This window comes from Mobula hypostoma, chromosome 23 (genome assembly GCF_963921235.1).
Source record: "Mobula hypostoma chromosome 23, sMobHyp1.1, whole genome shotgun sequence".
NCBI lineage: Eukaryota > Metazoa > Chordata > Chondrichthyes > Myliobatiformes > Myliobatidae > Mobula > Mobula hypostoma.
Genome location: NC_086119.1, coordinates 43,549,497 through 43,565,729, shown reverse-complemented (window position 1 = coordinate 43,565,729; position 16,233 = coordinate 43,549,497). Strand labels below are relative to the sequence as shown.

The 16,233-nt window shown below is 43.4% G+C and overlaps 1 protein-coding gene across 5 annotated transcripts in view; it reads left to right on the top strand.

The window, feature by feature from the left end:
* hip1 (huntingtin interacting protein 1) overlaps nucleotides 1-16,233 on the top strand; it is a 331,165-nt gene that overhangs the window by 209,442 nt on the left and 105,490 nt on the right. For all 5 annotated transcript variants that reach the window (XM_063031277.1, XM_063031274.1, XM_063031278.1 and 2 more), the window contains 3 exons: nucleotides 6,275-6,336; nucleotides 9,337-9,477; nucleotides 14,542-14,599. In XM_063031277.1, coding sequence (XP_062887347.1) covers nucleotides 6,275-6,336; nucleotides 9,337-9,477; nucleotides 14,542-14,599 — 261 coding nt within the window. The remainder of the gene's footprint in view (nucleotides 1-6,274; nucleotides 6,337-9,336; nucleotides 9,478-14,541; nucleotides 14,600-16,233) is intronic.

The following is a 16,233-nucleotide window of genomic DNA, read 5'->3' as shown; positions in this document are numbered from 1 at the left end:
AGAAAAAGTGGGATCTCCCAGTGGCCACCCATTTTAATTCCACTTCCCATTCCCATACTGATATGTCCATCCATGGTCTCCTCCACTGTTGTGATGAGGCTAAACTTAGGTTGGAGAAACAACACCTTGTATTCTGTTTGTGTATCTTCCAACCTGATGGCATGAACATCGATTTTCAAACTTCTGGTAATGCCCCCCAAGCCTCCTCCTTCACCATTTCCATCTCTCACCTTATCTCCTTGCCTACCCATCGCCTTTCTCTGGTGCTCCTCCCTGCTTTACACGCTTCCATGGCCTCCGTCTCTTTCACCAATCAAATTCCCAGCTCCTTACTTCATCCCTCCCCCGCCAGGTTTCACCTGTCACCTGGTGTTTCTCTGTTCCCTCCCCACACCTTTTAAATCTACTCCTCAGCTTTTTTTTTCTTCCAGTCCTGCTAAAGGGTTTCGGCCCAAAACGTTGACTGTGCTCTTTTTCTAGATGCTGCCTGGTCGTCTGAATTCCTTCAGCATTTTGTGTGTGTTGCTTGGATTTCCAGCATCTGCAGATTTTCTCATGTTTGTGATCAAGATCATGCTCCAATCTTTGATACCTGTTCTCATTGTCCACTTGACTCCAATCTTGGAATCGTCCGCAGAATCGCTGATCTAGTCTACTACATTATCATCTAAGTCATTAGTATAGATGATGGTCAACAACAGACCCAGCACCAGTCCCTGCTAGTCACCGGCCTCCAATCAGAGAGGCAACTATCTACTTCCACTCTAACTTATCCCACTAAGCCAGTTTTCGATCCAACTGGCAACTTCATCCATTCCTCCATTTAGTTACCTGTAACTTCTTAAATATACACATTAACCATCTCCCTGCTCCACCTTGATTATCTCATCAGCCACCTACATACGAAGTACTATACAGCAAGCTCAACCAGCACTGCCTTTAAGACATGGAGCACGCACGGTTCAGCTACACAGTCACAGGGAGAACAAGCAAACTCCACTCTGATACCACTGGAGGTTCGAATGAAACCTGGGTCACTGGAGCTCAGAGGCACCAGTGCTGTATCGTTCAAAAGAAAACACAATTCATTGTCATTTCACCTAGCAGTCAGTGGGGAAAAATACTATTAAAGTAAGCTTAGCTGATGTTACTTGACACGAAATGAAGGCGTAATCTTTATTTGCCAATACGTTATTATACATTAAAATGTTCCCCACCAGACTTGGTCTGGTGAGGAGGGTGTGAGGACACCCAGCAGGACTGAAAAAAAACAAGTCCTGACAAAGGGCGGATGAGCTCCTTGTGAGCCAATGGCCATCTTCCGTGGAAAAGATTAAAACCTCACCACACATCTACGAATCGTATGCTATGCACTCAGTTAGAAGAGACATGATGAACTTGGGCGCTGCACCGTGTGCCTGGACCTGCCCAAGGCCTCCGCCTCCACCTAAGGAAGGGCCGAGCTCGAAGAACTGGCAGCGGCTGGAGGCCGACACGGCCTCGGGCTCGAGGGCGGCGGGGGCGGCGGCGGGCGGTGCCAAGGCGGCCAGCGAGAACAAACTGGAGGAGAGGCTGTACTCGGTGATGTCACAAGATCGAAGAAGGTGGAGGTGCATAGCCACCAACCCCGGATTTGGGACGACACCCACTGACTGACTGACATTATTATGGCACCAGTGCAGTTTTGACTCTGAAGTGAAGGTACAGACTTGCAATAGGTCTGTACCTGCACCTCATCAGAGTCAAAATAGATTCTGTTCCAACATTTCAAAGAGTACTTCTTTGGCGTAGGATTTGGCAGAGTTGGACTTGTGTAGCACTTGTGGGGAGGATGCATTTACAGATGTATTAGAGGTCGGTTTTAGGGTAAAGCACGTCTTGAATGGATTTTGTGTTAATTGAACATTAAGCACGAGCATTGGAGAGTGACAGTAGTATTCATGCACTCATTATGTGCCGTGTCGTATGATGTAAGTGATCATGGTCTTATCCATGACCATGACCGTTCTTGGCAATTTTTCCACAGAAGTGATTTGCCATTGCCGCCTTCTGGGCAGTGTCTTTACAAGATGGGTGATCCAGGCCATGATTAATACTCTTCAGAAAATGTCTGCCTGGCGTCAGGGCTTGTGATATGCACCAGCTGCTCATACGACCATCTCCACCTGCTCCCATGGCTTTACATGACCCTGATTCGGGGGCTTAGCAGGTGATACACCTTGCCTAAGGGTGACCTGCAGGCTAATGGAGGGAAGGAGCACCTTGCACCTCTTTTGGCTTGATGTACAGTATCCACCCTGCTACCCAGACAGTAACAGTACACAGCTTTATTTTGTTTTAACTCATTTTATTTTCGATAAAAAACCAATGCATTCTTATGAGGCAATCTGCGTGAAGAGTTAAGAATTCTGGCCCTTTTTGTCAACACAGAAAAGGTTCAATTTCTAATATTTTCTTGCACTACAAACCACCATGTAACATTGGTTCTAAATTAGCATAAACTTCCAATCTGTGAGGACCCAAATAACCTGCTAACGGCTCAGTGAGTAAACTAGATGGATTTTAGTTTGGGAGAGTGAGGCAAAATACAAAAACTGAATCCGTTTTACAAGTGAGAAACCTTATGTCTGTTCTGCAGGTGAGAAACTGGCAAGAGTTCAGGTGCAGATTGATCTTGATTTTCTGGTTCATAAAACATAGAAAATACTTATGAAAGTTCATTGATTCAATTTAATGTCAGAGAATATAAACAGTATACAACCTGAAATCCTTGCTCTTCGTAGACCTCCTCGAAATAGAGAAAAAAAACCCAAAGAATGAATGACAGAAAACATTAGAACCCCGAAGTCCCCTCACCCCTTCCCATGCACAATTAGTAACAAAATTATCAACCTTTCCCCACTTGCTCCGGCAAAGCATCAACCCCCACCACCCACCGTGCAAGCAATAGCAAGGTCTCCTCTCTCCTCCCCCCCAGAGAACATGATCTAGAATCAAAACCATCCCAACAACATCTGAATAAGCTCCTTCTGTCACTAGTGAAGGAGAGAGAGGTATCGCTCCTCCACAGCGAGAAGGGCGGCCAACAGCTCGCTGTTTTGATGTTACACGCTGCAGCATTGCTAATTTGAGTGCCTCCAATTCGAGAGCCAGCAGAGTTTCTCGCCATCGAGAGAGAGGAATTGCTCAAGAGCAGAGGCCTCCCGACAGCTGCGCCCGCTGTCTCGATGTTTCAATCTTCCGTGATGCTTCAGTTGGTGTCGTCGGCGAAGAATTGGATCGACAGCAGGGCCGCACCCCAAAGGCGCGCGTCTTCTGGGCCACTCCTAGAGATCCCGAAATGCAGGTCACTTGGTGAGTTCCAAAAGCGAGAACTCCGCTGCCTGTGAAGAACGTAGTTTGAGCGCAGTTGTGGATCACAGACTCCGACAGGATTCCAGCCACCTTGAAAAGGAAAAAAGAGACATGAGAACAGGAGACTTAAACTGTTTTGCAGAGGAACGAGAAGTTGCCCAGGTCCGCAAAGACCTCTGGTGCCATCTTTAGCTCCTCCCACTCCAAAGTAATTATGAAGGCAAATGATATTGTAGCCTTTCTTGCAAAGGAACTACAATGAAAAAGTGAGGATGCTTTTGATTATGCAGGGCTTTTGTGAAGCTTAATGTACTGTTATTATATCCAGACCTGAATGGATTTACTTGATGGAATGAGGAAGATATCACTGAGTACAAGTGATGAATTGCTGATGGTGCCTGAAGCTTGGAATGATTCTGAGTTGATAATGTGGTAGATGCTATGAGAATGTTTCAGGTGGTGGGAGAATCTAGGCAGATGTGAAGGGTGAGTGGATTCCTCCGGCTTGAGAGATGAGGATAAGAGTTGTGGCCCTGGGGTAAAAGAGCATCCATTTATGACAAGATGAGGAACTATTTCATTTTGCAAAGAACATAGTGTGTTGTGAGTGTATTTATGGCAGGATTTTGGAATGAATCTGCAGACATGGGGATCAGATGTTAAGGTGATGTTAAATATGTGGGTTATGACCAAAGGAAAAATGGCTCGCGTAGCTTAACACTTCTGTGCAAGGGTGTTTATTAGGTGCATCAAAATTCAAACTCGCAAAAATGAGCAAAAATAGTGAAAAGAAAAACAGCCAACATTTACAAAAAGATATCTACCAGAAAACAGAATAATAGCTCCATACTTTGTCCAGTGTGAACTTCTGGCAGTCCTGATATCTCTCTCCTACTCAGTGATGAGTACTAGGATGTACCATCTTTAATTGCCTCAGAGTTAGCTTAAAACTACACATGAATTAGAATATGATGCACCCCAGCAGTTATGATATGTAGAAATATCTACCTTAAGTACAATATTAGATTATGAGGACACTCAGTCCTCGTTTATTGTCATTTAGAAATGCATGCATTAAGAAACGATACAATGTTCCTCCAGAGTGATAGCACAAAAAAAAACAGGACAAACCAAAGGTTAACACTGACAAGACCACATAATTAAAACATATAGTTACAGTAGTGCAAAGCAATCCCACAATTTGATAAAGAGCAGACCATGGGCACGGTAAAAAAAAGTCTCAAAGTTCAGCTTGACTCCCGATAGTTCCGATAGCAGGCCGTAGAAGGGAGAAACTCTCCCTGCCATAAACCTCCAGGTGCCGACAACTACCGATGCATTGGAAGCACCCGACCACAGCCGACTCTAAGTCCATCCAAAAACTTCGAGCCTCCGACCAGCCCTCCAACACCGAGCACCGAGCACCATCTCTGCTGAGCGCTTCGACCCTGCCCCAGCCGCCGAGCAACAAGCAAAGCCGAGGACTCGGGGCCTTCTCCTCCGGAGATTCTGGATCACACAGTAGCAGTGGCAGCGAAAAAGGCATTTCAGAAGTTTCTCCAGGTGTTCCTCTGTTCTCTCACGTCTGTTTCTATCAAATCAGGATTGTGCACGGCACCCTACTTGACAGATTACAGATGTCATTCACTGGAGTGGCTGCTGCGCACTGCATCGCGCCGCCATCTTCTCCTCCTCCCAATATACAAACAATATATAGACATTTACACATCTCCACTGTTAAAGAAATGGAATATTCCACTCTGTATGTTGGGAAAGGCATCAGAAAGCTAACCAAGCACATCAGTCCTAAGGAGCATATACCAGGGAAGATGTTGAAGTGCGTACACTCAGTGCAATGACAGCAGAATGACAAGGTAATGTTTGTGTGTGTGTGTGTAAGGAGTACATTTACTAAGCGCTCCCTGTCACAGGTGGTCTTCACATACAATCGGCTAAGATCTTTTTACATATTGCAGAAACAAATTTGAGTGGCCAAGTAATTTATCCATTGTAGCATTTTTTGCATTTTCTTTGCTATGTCTTTGTACGTTGTGCTGTTGTACAACTCAAACTACTGACACTAGAGTTGATCAGTTCATTGATCCACAGTCCTGCTCGACTTTTCAATGATCATTGGACCTATTATACGCCTGTATTTTTTTGTAGTCATTGCTTTCTCATCTCAACTTGATACCTGTTGGATTGTAGGAATCAATTTTCTATAACTTACACATTTTAAATGGTTAATTAAATTATTGCTTATGAATAAATATTGCCTTAACACTATCGTCTCCCATCCTTTGTTCCATCCTTTGTACTTATAGTTTGATTGAGTTAGTTTATCTCAGTTCATCATTTATAAGATTCCTTCCACACAGCAACTAAGCCAGTTCTTGTTAAATGTGACCTACGAGGGAAATGAGATCTGCAAGTCTCTTAATTGATTTTGGAAGATGGTGTCCCCCGAATAACCCTCCTGTTGCAAGATGTGCTCCGTTCTCCCCTGATGCATTGCCCAACAGTGGGAGTTGGCCTAGCTTCATTCCCTGAAAATATTTCTAGTCAAAAAAACAGGAATATTCTGAAATAAATATAAAAATTTTGGTAAAATCATCATTTTAACTATATGAATACGACCAACAAGTGAAAATGTAAGTGGACTCCATCTACTAAATAAATACTTCATAGAGTCTTCTAAAGGAACAAAATTGGCTCTATAAAGATCCTTATATTTTTTAATAATTATAAAACCTAAATATCTAAAAGAGTCTGTGACTTTAAAAGGAGTATTATCATATATATGATATATGATAACATATTTCTAATACTTCCTTTACAGAAATGTGGTGAGTACCGTGCCCCCTAAGAAGCTATGTATATAAAGCTAATACTAAGGAGTATCTTTTCTGTTTCCAATCAGTTTTCAGTTGACGGTGGAAATGTTCGATTATCTGGAGTGCGAGCTCAATCTTTTTCAGGCAGGTAAGTTGGGATTTGACGTTGCTTATCAGCAGAATGAAATACTGGTTTTCTTTCTTATTTTAACTGTTTCATTGTGACTCTCCACATTTGGGCAGTTGATAATCATGTAACATAGTACAGAGAATGATAAACTGTGAAAGCGTTAAAGGATGCAGATAGTTAGTGGTGGCCTGCTTTGCTGATTGGATTGCTGCTGGGAGCTTTGAGGCTTGTCTTCTGTATTATAAATAATGAGAATGCAGGAGGTCTGATTAGTAAGCTTGCTATGACACAAAAATTGATGCATTTGCAGAGCAAAGGAAGTTGTAAATGAGACATGTAAGTGCAAGTGACTGTGGGTTGATCAGTGAGTGTTCTGCACCCACTCCCTTCCGCACCTCCCAACCCAGATCACTCAGATGTACTAACTCCTTGCAGACGTTACCGGAATTGAACTCCAAACTCTGCCCCAAGCTGAAATAGCTTCGTTCTAATGGCTACTCGACCGTGGTGCTGTAACTAACGTTTCTTTAATAGATAAGAAGTTCAAAGTTAATTTCTCATTGAAGTATGTATATTACCCTGGGATTCATTTTCTTGAAGGCATTCACAGTAGAACAGAGAAATACAATAAATCAATGAAAGAACTCAGGAGGGCTAAAAGAAGGCATGAGGTTGCCCTAGCGCACAAGGTGAAGGTGAACCTCAAGGGCTTCTACAGATAAGTTAAGAGCAAAAGGATAGCAAGGGACAAAGCTGGTCCTCTGGGAGATCAGAATGGTGATCTATGTGTGGGGCCAAAAGAGATGAGGGAGATCTTAAATGGACTTCTTGAATCTGTTTTTACTTGGGAGACGGATACAGTGGCTGCAGAAGTGAGGCAAGGCAGCAGCAAGTTTATGGGCCCTATGCAGATGACAGAGGAGGAGGTGTTTGCTGTCGAGGCTCTTTAGGGTATATAAATCCCCAGGGCCTGACAAGGTGTTCTCTTGGACCCTGTGGGAGGCTAGTGGCAGAAATTGTCGGGGCCCTAGCAAAGGTCTTAAATCGTCCTTAGCAAGTGAGTTACTGGAGGATTGAAGGATAGCTAATTCCACTGTTTAAGAAAGGCACTGAAAATAAATCAGGAAATTATAGGCCAGTGAGTCTGACATCAGTAGTGGGAAAGTTATTGGAAAGTATTCTAAGGGACTGGATATATGATTATTGTATAGAGTTGGACTGATTAAGGATGGTCAGCCTGACTTTGAGTGGTAAGTCATGTCCAAACAATCTTATAGAGTTTTTCAAGGAAGTTACCAGGAAAGTTGATGAAGACAAAGCAGAGGAATTTGTCTATATGGACTTTAGCAAGGCCTTTGACAGGGTCCTGCATGGGAGGTTGGTCAAGAAGGTTCAGTTGCTTGGCATTCGAGATGAGGTCATAAATTGGATTAGACATTGGCTTTGTGGGAGAAGCCAGAGAGTGGTAATAGATGGTTACCTTTGACTAGTGGAGTGCCACAGGGATCATTGCTGGGTCTGTTGTTGTTATGAATAATATGGTTAACTGGATCAACAAATTTGCAGATGATACCAAGATTGTGGGGTCTAGTGGACAGCAAGGAAGACTATCAGAGCTTGCACTGGGATCTGGACCAGCTGGAAAAATGACAGATGGACTTTAATGCAGACAAGCGTGAGGTGTTACTCTTGGGTAGGACTAACCCGGGTAGGTCTCACACAGTGATGGTAGGGCACTGAGGAGTGCAGTAGAACAAAGAGATCTGGGAGTACAGATCCATAATTCATTGAAAGTGGCAGCATAGGTAGATAGGGTTGTGAAGAAAGCTTTTGGCACATTGGCGGTCATAAATCAAAGAATTGAGCACAGGAGATGGGATCTCATTGAGTTTGTTTGAGATGTTGGTGAGGCCTAATGTGGAGTATTGTCTGCAGTTTTGTTCACCTACCTACAGGAAAGATGTAAATGAGGCTGAAACTACAGAAAAAATTTACAAGGATGTTGCTGGTGTCTAGGGGATCTGAGTTGTAAGGGAAGATGAAATAGGTTTGGATTTTATTCCTAAGAACTTAGAGGTTGAGGGGAGATTTGATCGAGGTATATAAAATTATGAAGGGTATAGGTAAGGTAAATGCAAGTAGGCTTTTTCCTCCAAGGTTGGGTAGGACAACAAATAGAGGTCATGGGTTAAGGGTGAAAGGTGAAATGTTTAAGGAGAGCAAGAGGGACTGTCAGTGCAAGTGGTACATTTGAGCTCGATTTCAACATTGAAGGGAAGTTTGGATGGGTACATGGATAGCAGGGGGATGGAGGGCTATGGTTAGGGTGCAGATCGATGCGGGTTGGTGTGGACTGGACAGGCCAAAAGGCCCATTTCTGTGATGTATTTTTTAATAACTCTGCAAGACTGACAAACAGCCAATGTGCAAAAGACAAACTTCAAATAATAAAACTATTAAATAAGTAAATAATGCCAAGAATGTGAGTTGTAAAGTCCTTGAATATGAGTCCATAGGTAGTGGACTTAGTTCAGAGTTGAGGTGAGTGAAGTTGGTTGAAGGGTAATAACTGTTCCCAGACCTGGTGGTGTGGGACCTGAGGTTCCTGTATCTCCTGCAGCAGCGAGAAGAGAGTATGGCCTGGATGGACGGATGATGGGTGTTGCTTTCTTGCACAAAATGGCACAGTCTCTGCCTTTATCCATTTCTTGTGATCAAGCAATGTGCCCCAGTGATCATCATAATCTGGTTAGCACATTTATCGTTTGACCCTCTGTGATACTTTCGCTTCTTTTCTCTTGATGGAAATTGCAAATCTCTTCTGATAATTATCTTTTGGAGATATATGTAATGCATTTTATGGATAACTACAGTATCTGAGTTTTGTAAGAGTAAGTTATTTTACAGGATGTTTCAGGAGTTGAGCAGTAGTGATAGTTTTACTGAATAGGCTTTATGTCTCATTCAGAGTTGCTTTATCACTTCTATTTGGTGATACTGTTTCCTTTCACTTTGCAGTCTTTAGTTCTCTGGACATGTCAAGATCGGTGTCTGTAACAGCAGCTGGCCAGTGTCGATTGGCACCTCTAATTCAGGTTATTCTTGACAGCAGTCACCTCTACGATTATACAGTTAAACTTCTCTTCAAGTTACATTCTTGTAAGTACAAATGCACCATTTGCCTAGCGCCATGGATATTCTGTGTAAAGTAATACTGTGGCTCAGTGTCATATGATTAGTCAGTAGTTTGACAGCAGGTTTAGAATGCAGGATTGGGTTGGAAAAAATTGTAAAATTAGACTTCTGTTGCTAACTCAACTTTGTGGCCTTGAGGAATCCCAGTAACATTGAAAGCATGAGGAATTTGGCAAAGTTCTGCACTGCCTGGGATTGGTGGAAGGTGGTTTTGACTATTGGAGGTCAGTCATCTCTGCCTGGTGTAAGTAGTATCATAACTCGGGGTCTTTGATTACACAGTGTTCAATTCTGTTAGCAATTCTTCAGATAGAGGAGCAAAGACCTTGGCTACATGGAGGCTGGGAGTGATGAGTAGCCTGTTGCATTTACCAGGATCGTACTCGAGTGGAAAGAACAGGCCCTTTCCCTGGATATTCAGCAACATGAACTTAGTGGTCACTACTGACCAGAAACTTAACTAAATTATCTAGATAAGCATAATAGCTATGACATTCAGAGCTTGATATTTTGGCGATTAAGTGACTTGCATTTTAAATACATCAAGCATTTCTGTCCAGTTATGAAATATCCTAATTTCTCGGATGAATATTTTCCTCATGTTTAACACTATCAGGACAAAACACTCCACTTGATTGCTAATCCATCCAGCATTTTAAAACTTAAAAGGGATAACCAATTAGCTGTAATGCACTTCCTTTGCCTCATCTTTCTATTTTTGGGGCTTTTTTCCCCCTCTATCGATTGGGTCTCTGTGTGGTTATCAACTATTTCTCTTCAAGGAGAATTGATAAATAAGGTCATGATTGATATGCAACTTTTCTTTTTATAGGGCTTTCTAAATGATTGACTGGCCTTCGGGGTCCTTTGTCCAAGTTCTAAGATATTAACCACAGTTCTAAACCATGGTTTATTCATAGCCAGCATGCCCACTGCCTTTAAAACTGTGTCATGAATCCTTTGCCTAATTTACTCTGATACAACAATGCCACTACCTGCAGGTCACAGCAAGCATTGCAATGCATTTGAAAAACACTGACTTCTAGTCATAGAGGTGCCTTCAAAGTGGTTAGGACGGATGAAAAAATTATTTGAATAATAAAATTAACGCAAGGACACCAGGGTCTGCGAGGCACTCAAGCTGGGGGTGAAATGGAGCTGATGGAATGGAGAGTCTGATCTGGTACTGTGGGAGGGATTGGTTGTCAGAGAAAAATCTTGAGAAGTGATTTTGATTGGAAGGCCTCGGTAAAGTGGATGTGAAGAGGATAATTCCAGTGGTGGGATAGTCAAGGACCAGAGAGCGTAGACTCAGAATAGAACGATGTTCCTTTAGAACAGAGATGAAGAGGAATTTCTTTTGTCATTGGGTGGTGAATCTGTGGGAATTCATTGCCTTGGTAGCTGAGGTGATCAAGTCATTGGGTATATTTAAAGCAGAGGTTGATAGGTTTTTGATTAGTAAAGGCATCAAAGGTTATGGGGGAGAGCAGAAGAATAAATTAACTATGATCGAATGGTAGAGCTGACTTGATGGGCGAATGGCCTAATTCTGCTCCTCTGTTTTGTGGTCTTAAGGCCAATTTATACTTCTGTGTCAAATCAATGCCGTAGGTACGGCGTAGCGACATACCCTATGCCGTAGCCTGACGCGCACCTCCCCAAAAATGTAACTATGCGTCGTGGCGACGCAGACCACAACAACTGTGATTGGTCCGCTTGGTAGCATCGCATTTCCTCCTATGCTGCAATAGCTTCCCATTGGGTGACTGAAGGGCAGGGAAGGAGCTCTGGCTGCAATGCTTTACAGACCTCCGAAATTATGGAGGACCCTGTGCTTGGCGCCAGTTTGTAGCTAGCTGCTACAGCCTGTTGAGATCCACCTGAAGCTAAAACTCGAATGGTGATTGCCAGTCTCTGAGTATACTGTGCGTACACTGATGTGAAATAAATGGTTGGAGACGATGAACTGAATCGTCTACCTGCCGACATCCGAGAATATTTGAAATGCATTTCCTTGTCCATGTCTTTCAGTGGTCAGACAGGCACAGAAAATTCACCCTCCTTCAGTTTCAGTTGCCATTGTTTGAAGTTTGTGTTTCTTCGTGTTGAGTTTCAAAACGAAGAAACTTAACACAGTGGCATAGAAACCCCACCGCCAACTAGAGTTTTGGCAGTGAATTACAGAGCAACGCAGGCACACCAATGCACAAGTATAAATGCTCACAATGGCAAAGGCCACTTGCGTAGACTACTATGCAGAAGTATAAATCAGCCTTTATCAGTGGTTTTAATGACTAGAACAAAAGCTATATTTTAAGTTTTTGAATAATGTTTCTGAGTACACAAGGAGGAGGTTGGATAAGTCAGTCTGCAGATGACATAAATTGGTGGTGTTGTGGATAGTGTAGAACGTTGCCGTAGGTTACAATGGGACATTGATAGGATGCAGAGCTGGGCAGAGAAGTGGCAGATGGAGTTTAATCCAGAAATATCCGAAGCGATTTACTTTGGGAGGTCGGACTTGAAGGCAGAATACAAGCTTAATAACAATGTGGAGGAACATAGGGATCTTCTTCACGTCCATGGATCCTGCAAATTGTTAGGGTGGTTAAGAAGGTAAATAGTATATTGGCCTTCATTAGTCAGAGGATTGAGTTCAAAAGCTGCGAGATGATGTTGCAGTTCTAGAAAACTTGATTAGTCCACACCTGGAGTATTGTGCTTGGTTTTGGTTGCCTCAATATAAGAAGGATGTGGAAGCTTTAGAGAGCGTGCAGAGGAGATTTGCCAGGATGTTTCGTGGGTTTGAGAGCATGTCTTGAGAGGATGAGGGCTTTTCTCTTTGTAAGGAAGGAAAATGGGAGGTGACATGATAGAGCTGTGCATGATGAGAAGAGGAATAGATTGAGTAGACTGTCAGTGACTTTCTCCCAGGGCAGAAGTGGCTAATACGAGGGGGCATAACATTAAAGTATTTGGAGGAAGGTACAGGGGGAATGTCAGAAGTTTTTTTTCAACACAGTTATAGGTGCGTGGAATATGCTTCTAGGGGTTGTAGAAGCAGATATGTTAGGGACATTGAAGAGACTCTTAGATAGGCACTTGGATGTTAGAAGAATGGAGGGCTATTTGGGACAGAAGAGTTCCATTGATCTTGAAGTAGGTAAAAGGTCAGATCAACATCATGGGGCAAAGGGCCTGGACTGTGCTATACTCTTCTATGTTCTTAGTTCTGAAATCAGATTGTGGCTGAAGATGTCAATAGGAAACCATTAACCATTCAAGTTTCTTCAGAAGTTCCTGAGCCAAAAATGTGTCAACCATTACTTAAAATTATCAATGGATGCATAATTGAGAATAGTTAAATATATAGGGTGAAGTAGGTCTCCTTGTATCACTTCTCTTTTAAGAGGGAAAATTGACTTCTGGTCATATTGGCTGTGGTGTCCGCTGAGGTTGTGGTGCAGACTTGGCTATTTATTAGGTTCATAGGGATGGTTTTGGGGACAGCGAGGAGATTTAGGGGTCAGTTGATGATTTAGGGATAGGGATGTGGGGGAGTTAGAGGTCAGACTGAAGTCTAGGCTTTCTCTCTGTGTTTGATGGCCAGCGATGTTGACGTGGGATGAATTGCATCCATGGTCAGATGTTGGGCCGGCAGAACAGCGAGGTTGAGAGATAGTTGCTTCCTCAGGTCAATGAGTCCTTGGTGGGTTCCAGAATTAGAGTTCCATGCGGGCAGAAGGCATGAGGGCTGGTGGCCCCCTCGATGTGCAAGACAGTGATACTGGAATTTGAGGATTAGTATTTGGGGTTCCGGTCATTAGAGAGTCTGGAGTTCAAGTCCTGGAATTTGTCATCATTGGCAAGTCCTGAAGATCAAATCTCGAAGTTGGAGCAGATGTCCAATATTCGAAACTGATTGACTGGAGCTGTGGGCTTGCAAATCTGCAAGTCCAGTGGGGAAGTCGAAGGCATAATGTCTGCAAATCCAGGAGTCCTCTGGAGGTTGGCGACAGCCTATCCTTGGGTTGGAGGACTGAGTGTGTGCTGTTGTCCTGTCATGCAATGTTGGCGCTGGAATGTGTGGTGATGTTTGCTGCCCATTGCATGCTCTTAGGTCAGTGGTCCCTAACCTCCGGGCCGCAGACCTATACATTGCCGCGAAGAATGCAGGGGTGCAGCAGTAGTTGGAACGCACCCAGCATGTCTTTAAGAAAAAAGCCGAAGTAAACAAGCTAGTTAATTAGGTGCCACCTGGTACGTAAATGTCGGCCCAAATCAGGCCCGACCTAATCCGGGTGGCACCTAATTATTTAGCTTGATTATTAGGTTGTGTTGGTCGATAATGCAAACAACGCATTTCACTCTATGAGGTAAATGTCAAAAATAAATGAATCAGAATATGAATTAACCTCGTGTATTCTTGTATTTGTGTAACGTGCACAAAATGCTGGAGGAAGTCAGTGGGTTAGGCAGCATATTTGGAGAGGAATAAACAGCTGAATTTTTTCCGCTGAGACTCTTCATCAGCCGCGATGAAGGCTCTCAGCCCAAAACGTCGATGGTTTATTCCTCTCCATTGATTCTGCCTGACCTGTGACGATCCCCCAGCATTTTGGCTGTGTACTCTGGATTTCCAGCATCTACAAAATCTCTTGTGTTTATTGTTGTATCCTCATTAAGACCTGAGTACAAATCCTGAATAAAATCCAGGACTCTGCTTTAACAGCTGTATTTTTAGTGAGCATATACTTCTTATACGGATTATTTGAAGTGAGACTCCAGTAAACTTATTCTGGTTCTCAAACTTGCAAACAAAATCATAATAGAAAAGGCTAGGGTATGGTGCATCATCTGATTCCCAGTAATGCTTAGAAGTTTCCCCTGGGGTCTTGAAACTCTACCAAAGCAGTGAAAACTATTCCTTAATGTTTTAAAATTTTATGTAACTAACTGAATTGGTTGTGTACTTGCCTTCTGGGTGGAATGCTTTATCGGTTTTAAAACTTAATTTGCCTGCAGGTCTTCCCGCTGACACATTGCAAGGTCATAGAGATCGGTTTCATGAACAGTTTAAAAAGTAAGTAGTCGCTGAAAATTCAAAATAAATTTATTATCAAAGTATGTATATGTCGCCATATACTAACTTGAGATTCATTTTCTTGTGGGCATTTACAGTAAATACAATAAAACAATATAGAATCAATGAAAAAATGCATGCAACCAATGTGCAAAAGACAATAGACTGTCCAAATACAAAAAGGAAACAAAATAGTAATAAATAAATAAGCAATAAATATCAAGTACATCAATATGTTTCAATAGGTACATTTAATGTCAGAGAAATGTATACAATATATATCCTGAAATTCTTTTTTTCACAAACATCCACAAAAACAGAGGAGTTCCCCAAAAAATGAATGATGGTTAAATGTTAGAACCCCAAAGTACCTCTCAGCTCCCCCCTCCCATGCATAAGCAGCAGTAAGGCAATGATCCTCCCTCCCCTCCAGCAAGAAGCATCAGTGCCCTCCACCGAGCACTTGAAGTGTGCAGCAAAGCATCAGTAAAGACGCAGACTTGCAGTACCCCAAAGACTACTGGTTCACCGGGTAATTCGACATACCACAGGCTCTCGCTGTCTCTGTCTCTGTGTGTGTGTCTGTCTGTCTCCCTCTCCCCCTCTCCCCCTCTCCCCCTCTCTCCCCTCCCCCTCTCCCCCTCTCCCCCTCTCCCCCTCTCCCCCTCCCCCTCTCCCCCTCTCCCCTCTCCCCCTCTCCCCCTCTCCCCCTCTCCCCCTCTCCCCCTCTCCCCCTCTCTCCCCCTCTCCCCCTCTCCCCCCCTCTCCCTCTCTCCCTCTCTCCCCCTCTCTAATAAGGGAAAAAGAGATGACCCGTTTCACAGCGAGAGGGGAGACATACCAAAACAACTCGCCGATTTATGGTATTCAAAGTCTGTTGCGTCGCTTCTTCCGAGCTCTGTGTCCAAAGGACTCTGGTCTCTGGGCACAAAGCCAGCAGCCGGCTCGTTGCCTTTGATCTTTCGTCTCCCACGACGCACCAGGCAGTGGCACTGCCTTGAGTCCGCCTGTCTCCGCAGCCACGAAAAACTGGCACCTTGAAGGTGCGCTAGTCTTCTAGACCACATCGTATATCAAATAACGACTGGTTGTGAGACCCCGAGAGTGGGTCCCATTCCCACAAAGAACTGAGGTCAGCATGTAACTCCAGGTCAGGGTCTTCAAAAGATCCCTGAAAAGGGAAAAAAGAGATATTAAATATAGAAATAGAGCTGTTTCCGAAGATGCAAACAAAGGAGTTGCCGTTAGGTGCCATCATCCTCCTAAGCTCCACCGAAACGTGTGGAGAGTTGAAAAGTCCTTGAAACTGAGTCCGTAGTTTGTGGGAACAATTCAGTGTTGGGATGGGTGAAGTTGAGTGCAGTTATCCACTCTGGTTCAGGAGCCTGATGGTTGAGGGGTAATAACTGTTCCTGAACCTGCTGGTGTGGCAATCTCATCCTGTTGACTCTCCATCGCACTCATCAACACGGTGAAACCCATGCTGTTTCATCAATGAGTCACCCCTTTGAAACTGTTAAGTTTTTGCTTTGCTAACTTTAATGTTTGTAATGTCACCAAATGTCTGTCTTTTTTTGCACTTTGGTGTTTGCCAGTTGTTGTCTGCTTATGTGTAGTTGCCCCATAAAACTATT